This window comes from Staurois parvus, unplaced genomic scaffold (assembly GCF_062004578.1).
Source record: "Staurois parvus isolate SC_StPar_1 unplaced genomic scaffold, SC_StPar_1.0 ptg000080l, whole genome shotgun sequence".
Taxonomy (NCBI): domain Eukaryota; kingdom Metazoa; phylum Chordata; class Amphibia; order Anura; family Ranidae; genus Staurois; species Staurois parvus.
In genome coordinates this window covers 10,011,826-10,029,579 of record NW_028317876.1, presented here as the reverse complement: position 1 = coordinate 10,029,579, position 17,754 = coordinate 10,011,826, and the positions used below count along the sequence as shown (strand labels likewise).

The 17,754-nt window shown below is 40.8% G+C and overlaps 1 protein-coding gene across 14 annotated transcripts in view; it reads left to right on the top strand.

The window, feature by feature from the left end:
• Nucleotides 1-17,754, top strand: part of TENM3 (teneurin transmembrane protein 3) — a 1,391,898-nt gene that overhangs the window by 1,243,520 nt on the left and 130,624 nt on the right. For all 14 annotated transcript variants that reach the window (XM_089669645.1, XM_089669651.1, XM_089669650.1 and 11 more), the window contains 2 exons: nucleotides 754-900; nucleotides 15,118-15,334. In XM_089669645.1, the coding sequence (XP_089525771.1) occupies nucleotides 754-900; nucleotides 15,118-15,334 (364 nt within the window). The remainder of the gene's footprint in view (nucleotides 1-753; nucleotides 901-15,117; nucleotides 15,335-17,754) is intronic.

The window sequence follows — 17,754 nt, the reverse complement described above, 5'->3', positions numbered from 1 at the left end:
CACCGGCAGGTACTTTGTGCGACTATGGAAAGCACTGTAAATTCACATGAAGTCTTTGACCTCCTGGGACCAGATAACATGGCCTTTAGAAAAAAATATTATTCTGCTTATTATGTGCCTCAATAGTGGCTACTGGCTGCATTTTTACATCATTGGTACTTATTTATTAAAATGTCTGAAGGTAAAACTGTTCTTGTTTATGGGAACCAGTCAGATCCTTCATTGCATTCTCCAAGTGCAGTGTGGGATAAGTCAACGAAGGACACGATTGGGTACTACAGGAAATAAGAACTGTTCTTCTTTAAGCAACTTTAATAAAAAATACCAAATGTGTGTAATGACTGTAACCTGTCCTGTCATATAATGGTGCGGTGTCTGTACCTCCTACAGACTAACAGTCTTAGATCAGCCAGTCTTTTTTTTTCTTTTTTTTTAGAAAAAACCCTTCATTTTACCAGAATAGAGTTTTTTTTTAATTAAAAAAAAAAGAGAATCCGAAATCAGCTGTCCTATCTGGTCATCAGGATGCTGGTGTCCACAGGTCTCCAGTGCCGGTCATGACACCTCAAATTACCAAAGTTTCTTAGTTATTTATGATCTATGCAGTATAACTCACATTCACTTTATGTGTTGTTACAGTGTTTATGCTTTTTATGAAGGCCTGTAAGTGTCCTATGTTTTGTTTAATAAAATTGGAGCTTGGTGGAATCCCCAAGTCACATCACAACTTTCCTTATGTCTATGTCTTGGCAGAAGGCTGCCCGGGACTCTGTAACAGCAATGGAAGATGCGCATTGGATCAGAATGGATGGCATTGTGTGTGCCAGCCGGGCTGGAGGGGAGCAGGATGTGATGTTGCCATGGAAACCTTGTGCACTGACAGTAAGGACAATGAAGGAGGTAAGATGAAGTTTCCTTTTTTTTTTTTTTTTTTTTACATCTATTTACTTTTGATGGGGATATGACATTTTGTCAGCACACCTCATTGTTATATGAAATGGATTCTTACCAAACTGAAACTTGCTATTTTTTCAGCTACATTCAAATCTCTCTAGACACTATGATGTGGGCTTCTGATGACCTTTTTTCAGTTTAAAACTGATGCTTAAAGATACATTTTGAACAAATACCTCTAAGCTTCAGCTTTTTTTTCAAAGCAGTTTGTTCTTATTTTGATTTCTTTGTACTTGACCTGCTGTATGGGGAATTTGAGGATGATAATGAATTGTACTGAAGCTGTGTTGATGTCTAGGCTTTTTGGACTTTATTATTATTCAGAATGCCAACAGGTCCGGAATAGCTTGATCTGTTGTATTTAGAAGGATTTTTATATTTTAAAGCAAATGCATGCCACTGACGGGTATAAGGAAACAGTGACAAGTTACATGACGCTGAATTTATCCTGAACTGAAAAGGAAAATGTATACTATAACTGTTCATTTTCCTTAGAGTGTGCCCTGGTGGGTGGATGCAAAACTTGAAAAGTTGCTTGGCAACCGTATATTTCACAAAAGGATGTTGCTTCTTCTAATATCTATGAATCATCACTCATAAAATGATAGTAAAAGTTGAACTCTGTCAGTTATGTATATAAATCATATATACTGTCATGCAGTATCCCTTGATATATAATTGTAAAGCAATTTATAAAAAAATAATGAAAATAATTTAAACTAATAATAAATCACATTTTCACATTGAATATCTAGATTGTGTCTATTCGCTTTTACATAGATTTTTTTTTTAATATACTTAATGCCCGTGACAAATAATTTTACAGTAAGGATGTCTCTCATGTTTGATCTCTTTTTATGAGTGATGGGGAGGTACCTCCAGCTGATTGACACCCTCAATCCTCTGGTCCTGTGTGCTGTGGAAAGGGGCTGTGTTTCTTTCATCCAATAAGTTCTCACTGAGCTCTGCAGTATGTAATTTCAGCTCCCCGCCCCCTGCTTTCTGAAATCTCAGACAAACTGTATAAATTCTGCACTTTGAATGGCTGTAGAGAAGATTGAGTCACAGATTAACAAGTACAGCTTATGTGGGAGGATGTGTTTCATCTCTCTATATCACCTGAGGCTAGTCACTTCGCTGGGTATATGTAAGAGTTTAAAACCACTTTAACCGCCTCCCGCCCGCCATATAAGGTAATGACGGGAGGGAGGCGGTTTGCTCGTGCTGGGAGGATGTCATATGACATCCTCCCGCTCTAACTGCGCGTGCGCACCCTCGGGGGGGGTGGCGCAGTGATCGGCAGTGCACTGTGTCCCTGGGATACAGCAAATCAAATGTAAATAGGAAATGCCAGTTATCGGTAGTCCTCTCCTCACTCTGACCGCTCGTGTAGAGAGCCGGTAATCGGCATTACTGATGATCAGTGCCCTGATTATCAGTGTAGCCTCATCAGTGTCACCTGTCAGTGCTCATCAATGCCACCTGTAATTGCCTATCAATGCCACATACCAGTGCCCATCAGAGCTGCCTTTCATTGCCGCCTATCAGTGCCAGTCAGTACCACCTATCAGTGCCAATCAGTGTAGCCTATCAGTGCCACCTATCAGTGCCTGTCAGTGCTGCCTATCGATGCCTGCCAGTGCCGCCTAACAGTTCCAATTAGTGTTGCCTAACAGTTCCAATCAGTGCCACCTATTAGTGCCAGTCAGTGCCACCAATTACTACCGCCTATCAGTGCCCATCAGTGCCACCTATCAGTGCCACTTATCAGTGCCCATCAGTGCCGCCTATCAGTGCCCGATACTGCAACCTCATTAGTGCACATCAGTGAAGGAGAAAAATTACTTATTTACAACATTTTATAACAGAAACTAAGAAAAAACTTTGTTTTCCCAAACATTTTCAGTATTTTTTAAGCAAAAAAATGAAAAAACCCTAGTGATGATTATATACCACCAAAAGAAAGCTCTATTTGTCTCAAAAAAATTATAAAAATGTTTAGGTACAGTGTTGCATAACCATGCAATTGTCATTCAAAGTTCAACAGCACTGAAAGCTGAAAATTGGCCTGGGCAGGAAGGGGGTAAAAGTGCCCTGTAGGCAAGTGGTTAAAAGAAGCAAATTATCGATTGAAATCTAGTGTAGGTGGACCCAGTTCTGGTCCTAGACTGTTACCTCTCTGACAGCAACACAAGGAAGTGCTCACCAGACATATAGATCCTTGAATGTGCACAGACGAGCACCTGGTACAAAAGTTCATCTCAGTTAAAGAACTTTTTTAATCTGTGCACTCAAGAGATGTTAGTCTTCATCAAGCCATAAGGTCCCTCTGCACATTATGTTGTGATTTTATTAACACCAACTGCTCAAGCACTGAAGAAGGGGAAGGACTTTTTCCCCCAAAGCATGCTGGCTGTGTCTGATGCTGTTAACCATTAAAAGAGAAATATGGTCAAAGTTCTTTTGGCCATACTTCTCCTGTGGGTGACAGGAGTGCACTTAGTTCTGCACTCTTATGACCCAGACTCAGCCGACAGAGGGCTAAATTCTACTGTTGACTGATGTCACAGAGCTGCTCCATGCTCTGTAGAGAGCTTGACAATAATGTTGGGATCTGCCCAGATGTCTCGCCAGCAGCTGGCTCAGCCTCTCTCAGCACACCACTTGCCCTCCACAGGATTTACCCCTCTTCCTGACCATGCCATTTTTTGCAATACTCCGCTGCGTTACTTTAACTGAAAATTGCGCAGCCATGCAATACTGTACATAAATTAAGTTTATGTCCTTTTTTCCTACAAACAAAGCTTTCTTTCTGTGTTATTTGATCACCTGGGTTTTTTTTATTTTTTGCACTATAAACAAAAAAAGACCGACAATTTTGTAAAAAAACAATATTTTGACTATTTCCTATAAAACAAATGCAGTTAAAAAAATCAAATTTCATAAATTTAGGCCAAAATGTATTTTGCTACATGTCTTTGCAAAAAAAAAAATCCCATTACATGTAAATGAATTGATGTACGTGAAAGTTATAGCGTCTATAAATGGCAGTATATATACTGGAATTTTTATTTTTTTATATCATTAATGGCGGCAATTAGTGACTTATAGCGGGACTGTGGGACTGTGGCGAGCATTCTGACACTGGGTGGGAACTGACTGACTGCCACTGACACCCCAATGACACCTAATACAGTGATCAGTGCTAATAAAAATCACTGACACTGTACTAATGACACGGGGCAGGAAGAGGTTAACATCTGGGGTGATCAAAGGTTTAACTGTGTGCTGTTTTACTAGGGAAACATGCTGCTGTGTATACAAAGCAGCATGTCCATGCTGGCAGGAGAGAGACCTGTGTTGTTTACACACAAGTCTCTCCCCTGTCAGTTTTACTTGGCGATCTCCGGCCAGGACCCGGTGATTGACATCTGAAGCCTCCAATGATGGCGCGAGTAGGGCAGTGCTCGTGCCCCTACCGGGAAATACAAATTACGTATATATACGTGATTTTGCGCAGCCCTGCCGCCCTGTAGCAGTAGTTCTACTATAGGGTGGCAGGAAAATGGTTAACCAGACACTCCTACCCCCTCCACAGCCCAAAACTGCAGTGAGCACTGGAAGATCAGAGCATAGAGCTGGTGAATGACCGTGACCTGCTCTCTGCTCACTGGAGACTGAGAACTGAGCGATCAGCAGTCTTTGATTGCTCCACTCTTTGTGTAGAGGTGGTGAGGGTCATCTACGTGGGCAGAAATGTTTGTTTGTTTTTTATTCCCACACTTCTATTTTAATTGTGAAAAAAAAGTCCTTTAAGTGAAAGTAACTTTTGTACCAGGCTCCCCTCTGTTCAGCAATATGGAAAAAAGGATTATTAGGAAAGTACAGTATGGCTGCAAACTGTCCATAGATTTACAGGTCTCACAGGCGGTGTGTTGAATGATTTTGGCTTTTATGGAGTCCAGAAGAGGATCACCATCCAGTAAAGGAGATTTTATGTGAAGGACTGCATTTTATTAAAGGTGAGTATTGAAGCAACATCTTTTATTTTTATTATGGTACATCTGAGAAATACATATATTTTTTGAGTCTTGAGTTTTGCTTTAGGTTTTGGCAATTTAATGCCAATGGACTCCATATATGCCATCTCCACGTTGCTTAAAGGAAACATGTAATGAGAGAAACACAGAGGCTGCCGTTGCTGACCAGTCACTGCAGTATGAATTGGATTTGGGTCACATACCAGGAACAAGTACACAGCTAAGAACTTGACTTGATGATCCGTATATTTGTTGCAGGTCTGTGATTCAGAAAGATATGAAGACATTGCTTCTGTCCAGGGGCGGACTGACCATTTGGAAACTCGGGCGCTGCCGAAGGGCCCAGGGTCAGTTGGGGGCCCCATGAGAGGCTTTTTTGAGTTTGGGCAAGGACACAGGGGCCCCATGATCCCCTATTGCCCGGGGGCCCCATGAGTTGTCAGTCCGCCCCTGCTTCTGTCTAACATTTTCAGACAAGGAGCAGCAATGGCAGTCCTCATATTTCTCGTTTTACAAGTTTACTTTAATTTGCATATTTGCCAGGATATTTAATAGCTGCAGTATATAGAATTTTCTGATTATATCCTGCAGCGTCATGTCAATAAAATAGTGTGATAAATGTGAGGGACCTGCTGTGGATTTCTCTGATAATCTTTCTCTAACATGCTCTGTAAACAGCGAAGCAGTTTCATTATAACCATCCCAAAAGCATTAAAATATTTTCTGCATTCACCGGCCGCATTTGTACCTTATAATGTAGACTTAGGCATTTATGCCACTCAAAGGCATTCCAAACAGGAATATTGCATCTTATTTAAGTAGCCCTCGAGTGCTGTTAGTGATTACAGCTCTGGCCATTTTAGGTTGCAGCTGATTGGATTGTGTGCAGCACATAAGCATTTCTTTGTAAGACGGGGGATTTATTTATTTCAATTCCAATCTCCTAAGCACAGTTTGCTTCTGAAAAGTATTTCCATGATACGTATTGCAGCCATTGCCAAAACTCCAGGGGGCAGCAAAACTTCTAGGAGACTCACCCAATGACCTGCTATAAGTCTGCAGCTGAGTCTCTCCACAATTACTTAAACAAGCAGCTTGTGCTACCGGCACACTTTAAGCACCACTCAGCAACCATCAGGGCAAATCTGCTGAGACAGTCAAGTGAGAATTGTGCCTTGCAAATGCATCTGTATATGTATGTGTTTTTCTTTTCATATTGTTCCTGCTTTATGCATTTATATGAAGTGTAGTGTGTAGGATAGAATGTTATGTACATTCCTGATCACATTGCTGGCTGTGCCTTCCTTGGAGAAATGGGTATGCTATTAAGACAGTCATTCAGAAAAATGACAGGGAATCAATATTGTCAAAAACAAATCAATCTGTAAGTCTTTATTAGGCAAAAACAAAGAAATGACATTATATGTCAAAGAGCTGCTGTAAATATTAAACTGTGTATATGAAAGTGTCCAGCTGCACATACTGAAATATTTAGAGTATGTCTAAAGCCAAAAGCTTTTCTTTTAGCTTTGGATAGAGTAGGGAAGGAATTAAAGCACTGTCAGTTTTTTCTTGACTTTGTCACATTTACTACATATCCTGTGGGCACAACAGGACACGAGAAAAAACTCTCCAAAGCAAGGCAAATGTCTGTCTTATGGTGGCCATACATGCTTTGATAAATGATCAATTTATTTTCTGATCAGTTTCTTCCAATCGGTATAATTGATCTAGATATAATATAAACTCTAAATATCCCTACGAAAAGTATCACTCTCACCCTTGAAAGTGTAAACAAAATATAAATAATATCTTTTCGATACTCCCTCAAACACGAACTTTACAACCCCCACCAGTGCAAAACATAAAACAGCAAATGTCCACATATAAGTCCAAAATAAAGTGCTTTTCAATAAATAGTGCTTTTTCAAACGTTGAGGACTACTCCACTTTGCTGAATTTCAATCCAGGAACCACAAATCAGGATACCTCAAAAAAATATAAACTCAATATAGTGTATTATCATTACAACAAAAAAACACTCGTGAAAAACTAAAAGTGATTCCTCCTGGACTCCCACTCGTGATAAATCAACACTCCAAAATGTGATAAAGTGCAACACTCCACACCAGTGTTACCATCCAAATAAACTAAATGCCATTACCCTCTCATGAAAAATCACATGCATCCAAATGAGATAGTGCCATCTCTCTTGTGATATAAATACTATTACCCTCTTCCAATGCAGACCAAGCAAAACTCCTTCCAGGCAGTCCAAAGTTTCCCCCTCTTCGGAAGCTTCTTATTGCTTCCAATCCACCTTCCCCGTTCCTCAAAAGGGGCAGATAATGCAAGACTCAATGAAGTATATAAAAGGATTTCACAAATTTATTCATAGCTTACATAAAGAATGCCAGCGTCCATCCTCTCCCACAGTCCATATAGCTGAACTCCAGTATTCAAGATGGCCGAGCCGCTCCTTCCGGGTTGAAATTGTATTGTACGTCCTTACGTCTCTGACGCGTTTCGTCTCTTCCGACTTGTTCACAAGGGTTCAAAAGCTTTTCTTTTAGCTTTGGATAGAGTAGGGAAGGAATTAAAGCACTGTCAGTTTTTTCTTGACCTTGTCACATTTACTACATATCCTGTGGGCACAACAGGACACGAGAAAAAACTCTCCAAAGCAAGGCAAATGTCTGTCTTATGGTGGCCATACATGCTTTGATAAATGATCAATTTATTTTCTGATCAGTTTCTTCCAATCGGTATAATTGATCTATAGTCAACAACCCATTTGATCGATATTATTATTATACAGCATTTATATAGCGCCAGAAAGGTTTGCTCCGCGCTGTACATTATAGTGGGGGACAGAACATGAGGCAATACAGTAACAAAACAATACACAAGGGGTTCAAGGGCCCTGCTCTTTCGAGCTTACAATCTAGGAGGGAGGGAGTAGTGGTACAGGAGGAAGTGGCTGTGGGGGATGCAGTGGTAGGAGGAGTGGAGGAGATCGGCTGTTAGGTGAGGGTGGGGTAGGCTTCCCTGAAGAGATGGGGTTTCAGGGTGCCACACACACATCTGTCGATAGTTAAGAGAAGGTTGTAACTTATCAGAAGTTCAAGATTGTAACTCTGTTTCTACCATGGAACCTAACAATCGAACGCAATATGATCATATTCATAAGCAAAGTTTCTTGGTGCAGCCTATTGATGTAAAATGAGTGTAAAATCAGGCTTACTTCTGCATAGAAACCAATCAGTTTCTAACCTCAGCTTGTTCAGTTAAGCTTTGGCAATAAAACCTGGAAGCTGATTGGTTTCTATGCAGAAGCAAGCCTGATTTTGCACTCTCTGGCTTTAGTAAATAAACCCCATTGCATCTAAAGTGATCAAAAGGGAGGTTACAGCTATTCGGTTTTTTTGCCGATTTGATCATTTTCATAGAATCGCAAATCAACTGCATAAAAAAATCAGAGGATGTATGGCCACCTTAAGATAATAGTCGCCGCATCCAGATCCCCATGAAAGTATTATCCCTTACCTCCTGTTCTAGTGACAATTTAAAATGTTGGATTTTCTCCCAGTTTCAAATAGAGAAGGTAACCATTTCCCCTTTCTGGGGACAAAGTGAATCTGTCAGAGGTTCTAATCCTTCCCCACTCTATCCTAAATAAAAAAAATATTTTCTGTGCCATTTGCTATTCTGTTAGAGTTGCCCATGAATGCAAAAGTGCAACAAAATTACACTGTTGTCAACTATCTGTTAAAAATCTTTTGTTTTGCCATCTGTGTCCAAATGGGGAGGCTACGCTTCACTTCCTGTCTCATAACCAAAACAGGAGATTAGATGAATCCCTCTAAAGTTAGGAAATCCTTGGTTGTCACCAGGGTCACTAGAACTAGTGTGCCCATTGGAAGATTTCCCCTCTATTACTGTTCTGGAGACAACCCAAAATGGGGGACTTTGCTTTACTTTCACTTTCAATGATAATGATAAATGGGGTGAATTTACCTAACGGGGGCACAGACAGCAATAAAAACCTAACAGGGGCACCAGTCCACCTCCACTCTGTCCAAAAGATTTTGTCTTCTGTTATATTTTAATACTTGTTTTTGCTATGTGGTTATTTCACAGAAAGTTGTAACTGGTAAAGGCTCTAATTCATTATATATTAGTGTAAGTTATTAAAGCAGATTCATGCAAGGGCTCCTCAGAGTCACCTGACTTCTGTCACCCTTTTGGGGGATTTTTCAAGCAAAGGTGCTGATTCGCTGCCTCTTAAAATCCAGCCTGAGGCTAGATCAATCCTGGAACAGGCATTGGCCGGGCATACATACTTGTATTCTGGCAGGTTAGGTGTTAGGGTAATGGGGATTGTAACAACATTTGACTTTAGCTTTAAAATTCCACACGTTGACCCATTTGTGAAGCACTGGATAGCATGTCTAATAAGTGAAATCAAGGAACTGTTAGTGATAACAGTAAACAACACATTTGTGCTATTTTAAGTTTTTGCTTGAATGTGCTGCAAATGAAGTAACTGCCAAGAAGTGGTTAACTATCTCAGTAGCTAGAGATTAAATTTAACCATGTAAAGTTAGTTTTTTCAGCTAGCACTGCAACCGCTTGCTTGCTGGAAAACTGCACTAAAAGAAATATGAGGGTTACCATTGTTGAAGTTGAAATTGCTAGTTCTCTGGCTTCATCTGGCTTAAATATTTTATAAGTCAAGGACCCAGCATAAGCATATACATTAAAAATTCTGAATTACAAAACATCATACTTGTTCTGGTCAGTTGCTGAAGGTATTGAAGCCATTGGGGTTGATTTACTAAAGGGAAATAGACTGTGCACTTTGCAAGGTCATTTTCCCCAAAGCTTAGTGAATGAGGTGACGTTCTGCAAAATTCCTTCATCCAGTCATATGCAAACAAAAAGGCAGGTTTTTTTTATTTCCCTTGCATGTAATTGGGCATTTTTTGCAAAGTGACATTTTTCCACATTCACTAATCTCTGGAGAAAATGCCCTTACAATGTGCAACTTCCCTGGCAAAGCGGACAACCTTTTTGTCTTTAGTAAATCAACCCTGTCGTGTAACAGCCAGTCAACTAGTATATTCTGAATGGGGTCAGCATTGATGGTCTAAATATTTTCCAGTGGCATAGGTTCCAAGTAAGATGAATGTAGGTTGAAAAGTGGAGACATTGACTTGTTGGCCTGTGCCCCTGACAAAACAGTAGGGTACACCTTTAACCTCTCGCTGGTCACATAGCACATATGTGTGGCAGAAGGGTAGGTAGGTCTTAATGACATGCGTCTGTGGCTGCCCAGATTTCTGTGCTGAGAGCACGCTCACTATGCACATCCAGCACAGTGACCAAGTTGTCAGAGATAGCTCCAATTTTCTAATAATGACCAGGAGTCCATTCCACTGGCTCTTGATCATTAAAAGAGAATGGGAGCCAATCACAGTGATCTTGTGATCAGGAAGCCTATCCCACCTCTGGGCATTAACACCAAGTTAAAGGGTCACCTGGAGGGGTGGCAAGACGTTAAGAAAAAATAGGAGCTGTCCAGATTCTGAAAAATAAATCATTTTAAAGATTGTATTGCTCACATTATAAAACACAGCATACCACTAAACAATTATCACCCTGGGATGCCATAACATCTCCCTATTCTTGGCTTTCAGCTGTTTGGAGACATTTGCAATTCAGTGATGGTTTATAATTGCCTGTAGAATTTGGAAACATTCACTGTAAGAATGAGAGTATATGCCAAGCAGGAGATGACATTCCCTAGATGCAGACAGATTTCACAGTGAAATTTACTAATCTAGGAACGACAAGAAAACCCAGTTTGCACAGAGTTGCCTGCATTCCCTAATGATTAGTGGCTGCATAAGACTGAATTAATGCTCTGCTAATTTGTCTTAAATGTGTGGTATGCATCATTTTTAGTTCTCTAAACCAGCTTTTCTCAACCTTTTTAATACAGAAGAACCCATGAAATAATTTTTATGTCTTGGAAAACCCTTGCTAAGTTATTACATATCTAGCTCTTGGCATATATGCGTGGTCAGGATGTTGTAAATATAACAACACATAGGAATAATAAATGTAGTGTATCTTGAATATATGCCATTCAGAGCAGATAGTTTTTTAACACTCCCCTGCTCTATAGGAAAAACAGTTTCAGTAGCAATCATGAAATGAAACAAATAATAACCATGGCAAGAAAAGGAACACCATCGGTGAATATTATAGTGTCCCTTACATTGGTGGTCAGCGGAAAAGTATCTTCTTGTATTGGTAGTTGGTGTAGTGGTCCAATAGATTGGTGATCAATAGGAGAAGGATCCTATATATTAAAGTGGAATTCCAGCTTACAGCTATCTAGCCTTAAAACTGACCCATTCCCCATCCTAACAGCTATGCTAAACCTATCCATTGATATATGTGCTCTTACTATGGAGGCTTTGGAAATTTTAGAGTTAGGTCCACAGTATACAAAGGACCATTGACATGGGACTGTGGCTTACGCATGTATTTGCAAACGTGTAAAAGACAAAACAACTGTTAGACAGGGCCAAATTGGCTGTTTTGCAGGCTGGCTGGTAAGTGTTGCTGGGAAATCCTTTGTTTGTTTACGATGTGCATTGTCCTGCCGTGTGCACCTTACTGCTAAGGCTGGTTATAGGTTGGGACAGTTGCCATTTTTTGTGTAGCTATGCTAAATTACCTAAGAAAGATGTATATACTTACCTATTTTTAGACTGCTCTGGTCCACTCACATGATCTCCTCTGTGTTAGTCATCAGTGGCTACAGGGCAGAGAAGAGAGCTCTCCAACAACAGTTTCTTAAGCCTGGGGTGGGGACATCACCCATAGGCTTCAATGGCTCATCCATTGTCAGCGCTCCCTTTTTTCCATCTAGCCATGCTGGCTGACATAGGGGAGCCGGATCACTTGACCAGACTAAAACCCCTAGCAACCGCTAGAGGAACCGCAAGGTTCTGTGGAACCCTAGTTGAGAATCCCTGCTCTAAACCATGAGTGGTAAGAATGTTAAAATGTGCAATTCCAGTAAATTAAAAAGAAACCATTGGCCACAGCAACCAATCAGCTTCTGCCATGTGTTCTCTAAATGCATAAAAGGGAGATGCTGATTGGTTGGTGAGTGACTTTTGCAGATTCGTCCACATGATCCCTATTGCAACATTTTCCTGCAGATATCCTTGCAGCAGAATATACTGTACTTTCCATTCAAAACATCCCAGCGGTGTGAAATAAATGGAGTATGAACTAGCAGTCGGTCGGAGCACTTTCCATGCAGCTCAGCCAGGCCAGAGCGAGCACGTTCCGTTAGTTATACTAGATAATAGAGGCTACTGACATGCAGAGAAAGGATGAGAAATGTTTTCTCCAGTTATACAGAGCCAGATTCATAACCATCCGTCATTCGCTTGGGCAAGTTGCTGATAAACTCCACACAAAAATAACAAACAGTATGTCCCTGCATCTCGGCTGTTGAAAATGAGATCCTTCCTCTGATTGATGTCAGCAGAGAGGCTTGTAAAAAATGCATTTCCAGCTGATTAGTTCAGAATGTGTCAATCTCATGCAGTTTTTATGACCCGCACACTACATGCCAGATGTACATTTGCTTTTTATAAACTAACAAAGATGAATTACTAAATGCAAGAGTTTTTCCCCCCGGAACTATACCCCATGTTGCCCTGGAGAATAAGTGAACTTTATTTTGTCATAAATCACAAAGTGCTACTTTATATAGAAGCCCAATGGAGAGCGCTCATAACATCATGCCTATGTTGTGTATGGGTGCCTGCGGATTGGATATATTGTGACATCATGACAGCAGGGTAGGGACACGCAGGTGCCGTTACGCCTGACAGATATTCTGTAGGTACTATTTGATGTCACCCCAAAGACATCTTGTTATATTTTATCTTGGATCCATAGTGTTGTGTATTTTTTATGATTCTTTTTTTCAAAGTCGTAAAATCATTACACGGAAAACAAGTTTCACATTGTTACATATCAAACAGGGAGTTTTGGAATAAAAGCATTAGTATGTTAAATTAGCAGGCTTATGACAGCTCAGCATCACTCTTGCTGACACCGGCCTGCTGATGCTCACACTGATAACGGTTATTAAACTCTGCGCCATTGCAACATCTAAATCATATTCTACCCAGCCTAGTGCGGAGGATGTGTTACAGCTGCACTATATCAGCTTCTGAGCATGGACTCGTGCTAGAGTTTATTCTAATTAAATTTAGCTTGGTGAGAATACTGACACTCCGACAAGCTGTTATGTGTGGTTACATCGGTGTCAAGTAGGCACAGGTCTTTTATAGGAAGTATCCCCTTATCTCCGAGTGATATATTAAAAGCTAGCATAGTTTCATGCTTTTCTTATGGATTCATTTCTTATTCACTTTGTCTCCTTCCCAGCCATCGGTTTAAGAGATTTGACACTCTCTGCCAGTTTGTCCTTTTGCATTTAACCTGCTTAACAGAACATGATTTTTTTAAGGACTATATCTGCAGTATGGCAGATGATCTCTGGAAGTGACACTGATACTTTTGACCCTTGCACTAGCTTTTTGTTGCTTGTGGTTTGAAGAGACCCTGTCATCTTACAGAAAAGTAAGAATTGTAAATGCTTACTTTCAGTGATTTTCCTTCTCTTAAACATTTTTTATTCACTTGCAATGTGCCTTTAAACTTGCTGGGGAAATCAACCGCTCCAAGAAGTGGCAATTACCCAGAACATCCACAGTTTGCCGTGTGTCCTGCCACTTCATGTCTAACTACTGTCTGTATGGTGACTCAAATACAAAAACTTGGAGCGCCATTCCAAGCTCTACAAAATTGCCCCCTGCAGTCCAAAGCACAGATCGGGTGCTGATGTTCAAACAAGCTCATCCAGGCTAGCAGAAACAGATTGGAAAACAGAGGGTGGAAACGCCGCACAGTGGAACCCAGCCACCATATAGAGAGGTAAAAATACAGCTTCAGCCTTAACTCCTCCTGGCTATGCTCCTCTCCTGAAGCTGTATCCATGCCTCTCTATGTAGTGACTGGGTTCTGGTGTGCGGCATTTCCACATTCTGTCTTCTGATACTGTCTGTACTGGCCCAGCTCCTCCACTCCTCACTCCCCTACATTATCTTTTATGTAGCTGCTGGAGGAGGACAAAGCAATACTATAGAATGTCACTTAAAGAACTAAACTCCCCATATACTCACCTCTGCCTTCCAATAAAGTGGCGGTTACATCTCTTGCCAGCTGCTGTCATCTTCTCTCTGTGTTTTTGGCTTCTTAATAGGCCGGTGGGGGATGATGTCATCTCAGACATGCACACAGGAGATATTCCTAACAGCCGGAATGTGTTGGGAATGAATGCTGAGCCGCTTGTACATTTTACATGTAAAGAGTACGTTGAATAGAAAACTGCAAGCAGGCGGGAAAGTGTGTATTATTGCAGAAGACACATGGCATTGCGAGCTGCCTGCTTGCAGTTTTCTAAAAGTTAGGTTTTGTTCCCTTTTAAGTGACAGCTTTGAGTCTGTTGGGCCTTCTGACATCATATGCAAGATGGCGGCACCCAACAGCAGTTTCAGGCCTTTTGGATGTCTACACAAAGTAAATAACATGCATAAAAATGCTAAATGCACAAAGAAACATAGGGAAATGTTTTTGTTGAACTGTCAAAAGGGTCTTTTGAACTACTCTGCCTGATTAGTTACCATTGAATTGTCGAAGCTTATGAGATAATTGGGCTGCGTCTTCACTTTAAAATAGTAAAATTACCCAGCCTCTCCCCATGAGACATCAGTCGCATTCTTCTACGTCTGAGATGCTTATAGATTGTGTAGCTTCTTAAGTGTACTCAGAGCGCAATAACTTTTACATACATTTTTGTGAGTGCAGATAATATCTTGTTTATGTGATTTAACAATATTTTTGATGTGGTAGAATGCTAGATAAGTTATAATGTTCTTGGAAATGAGTCAGGAGTGAAAGTGTTAATACAATAAAGAGGTAATCCTGATGAGTATAAATTCAGTCAAGTTCTTTCTTCTGGCAGATGGCTTAATCGACTGCATGGACCCAGACTGCTGCTTACAGAGCTCCTGCCAGAATCAGCCGTATTGCCGTGGTCTACCTGATCCACAGGACATTATCAGCCAGAGCCAGCAGTCACCATCCCAGCAGGCTGCCAAGTCTTTTTACGATAGGATCAGCTTCCTCACAGGACCTGACAGCACCCATGTCATCCCCGGAGACAACCCTTTCAATAAAAGGTAAATCTGTCACCAGCACTAAACCTGTGTGCAGCAAATAAGTACTTTTCTACCTGCCTGCAAGATTCTTTATTAACATTTCATGCCTAAAGAAACCCGGGATAAAACCTCCCTGAGCCTGTAATAGTGCGCATCTTCTAATTACCACATAAACTGGATTGTGACTTCTAAGTATTAAATATTCTCCACATATCTGGGGAGCCATTATCTTAAATAAATTAAAATCGAATAGCAAACATGTCAAGTTATGCCAAGACTCATAAGAAATGGGTGAGACAGACAGGTACAGAATTGCTATAGGCTACTTGAATTTCTGACAATGACATTTCCCTGACGTGACCCTGCCTTGTTATGTGCAACTTGTCCTTATTCAATATAGAGTCCTTATCAAGAGTAATAACCCTTGGCAACTAATCTAAATCCATTTTCTAGTTGTCTGAAGGCATCAGAATGAATTCTGATTGGTTGGTATGGGTTATTTTTACTTAGGAATTAGCTCTTAAGATTAAGAACTCTGAAATTGGGCTCTATATTTGTTGCTCTATGGATACATTAGTACTAGTGGGAAATAGTAAGCTGAAAAGCCTTTACTATGCTTAAAATGTGCAATGTTTGCTATATCTCTTAGTACAGAAAAGCAATGCATCGCACATGATAATATTTTTATTGCTTTCTTCTGAAATTCAAGATAAATAAATTTGATTAGTGAATCTTTTCTCTGTTTCTGTTTGAATACTTGCTATGCATTTTAGCACTGTTTAATAAATTATTGATATTCTGTATGATACTTTAATTCTGTACTGTAATGCGCTCAAAGGTCAACACTGTCTAAAACAAGAGCCTCTTCACATCCCTCACCCGTATTAACTGATCACTGGCATGAAAAAAAGAATGCCCTTTTTACTTACCAAAATTCAGGGCCACATGGTGCTCCAGGCCTGAGTCTTCTCTCCTTTTCAGTTTGAAACCAGCGCAGTCCTTGTTTTGGCATACACAACACTGCCGTGATTTGTATACTTCCTATTGTCAGTCCAGTGGCAGAGACAGCTCAGGCCTGCAGACCTGATTTAACAACTAACTACCAACAAGTTTCTGACAAGACCCTGTAGGACTGTGCAGATAAATTATTGAAATATCACCTAACTGTGACCCAGCCATCAGCTGGTCCATATAACCTTTGGCCACTTCAAGAGGCAAGAACTTTTCTCACACCAGGTAAGTTAACCCCTCCAGAGGTGATAGGCCAGGGATTTGTGTCCATCCCACATAAACACCGCTGTAAATAAATAGCATAAAAAATTAACATGGTATTCCCCCTGAAGAGCGTGTTCATTATAGAATTTCCAGCATACTGCCCCCAATAGCATAAAATAGTACTGCCCATACAGTAAGGTTGTGTTCTGGTTTTGCTCCGTTTTTACTTAACAGCAAAAAGACAAAATTGTAATGTAATTTCCTTTTCTCTTTTTTTTTTTTTGATAATTTTTGTCTCTATACACATTTCTATGTGCTGTCCATCTAGGATGATAAAAATGAATGAGTGGCCTGCTGTCCACGAAGCTAAGAATATATACCTCCTAAAGAGGTACTTATATTACTAGTGCCTGTATACTTGGCCGTGTGTTCGCTTTTAATCTGTATGAAACTGTATGGCTGTTGATTGCTTGCAGATTAATTTTAAAGAGGGGCTCCAGTCATTTTTCTGTTTATTAAAAGTCAGCAGCTACAAAAACTGTAGCTGCTGACTTTTAATAAACAGACACTCACCTGTCCAGCGATGTGCTTAATAGAACCATTCCTTCCCTCGGTCTTCTGTACCCGGCTGCAGCATGTCAACTGTGTGCACCCAGCTGCAACAGCTTGTGGCTTCACAGCCAGGTTCCCACTGCGCATTCATCAGCCACTCTGCGCATTGTAAATGGTCCCGCAGTCCCAGAAGACTGCAGTGAGGGAATGGGAGAAGAGAACTTCCCCTTGGATCGTCTAGGTGATCCAAATGGAACTGGGAGCTGGTAACTGTCAAAACCAGGTATCTGCTCCCCCAACCCCCCAAAAGTGCCAAGGGGGGGGGCTTAAAGGGGAACTTCCCCTTCTGGCTGGAGCTCTGCTTTGATGTCAGTGTGTGTATGGTTACCTATCAGACCAGCCTGCTGACAAACTGCAAATGGTAGCAAGCTGCCCTAAATCATGGTCTTGTGTATGTTGGCAGTGGCAAAAGTGATCATGCAAGCATTACAGCTTGCAGGATAGCTTGGAAAATCTCAGAAATGTGTGATAATCACCTGGCTGCTCTACAACTCCTAGAGTGCCCCAGATTGTATGCAAGATTTGTAGCGGCCTGTGTGTGTCTAGCTAGCTAGATATGGGTGAGTCTCTCGCTAGGGGTGAGCAGTGGTATTTTCCCTCCCAAGTGGAAGTCG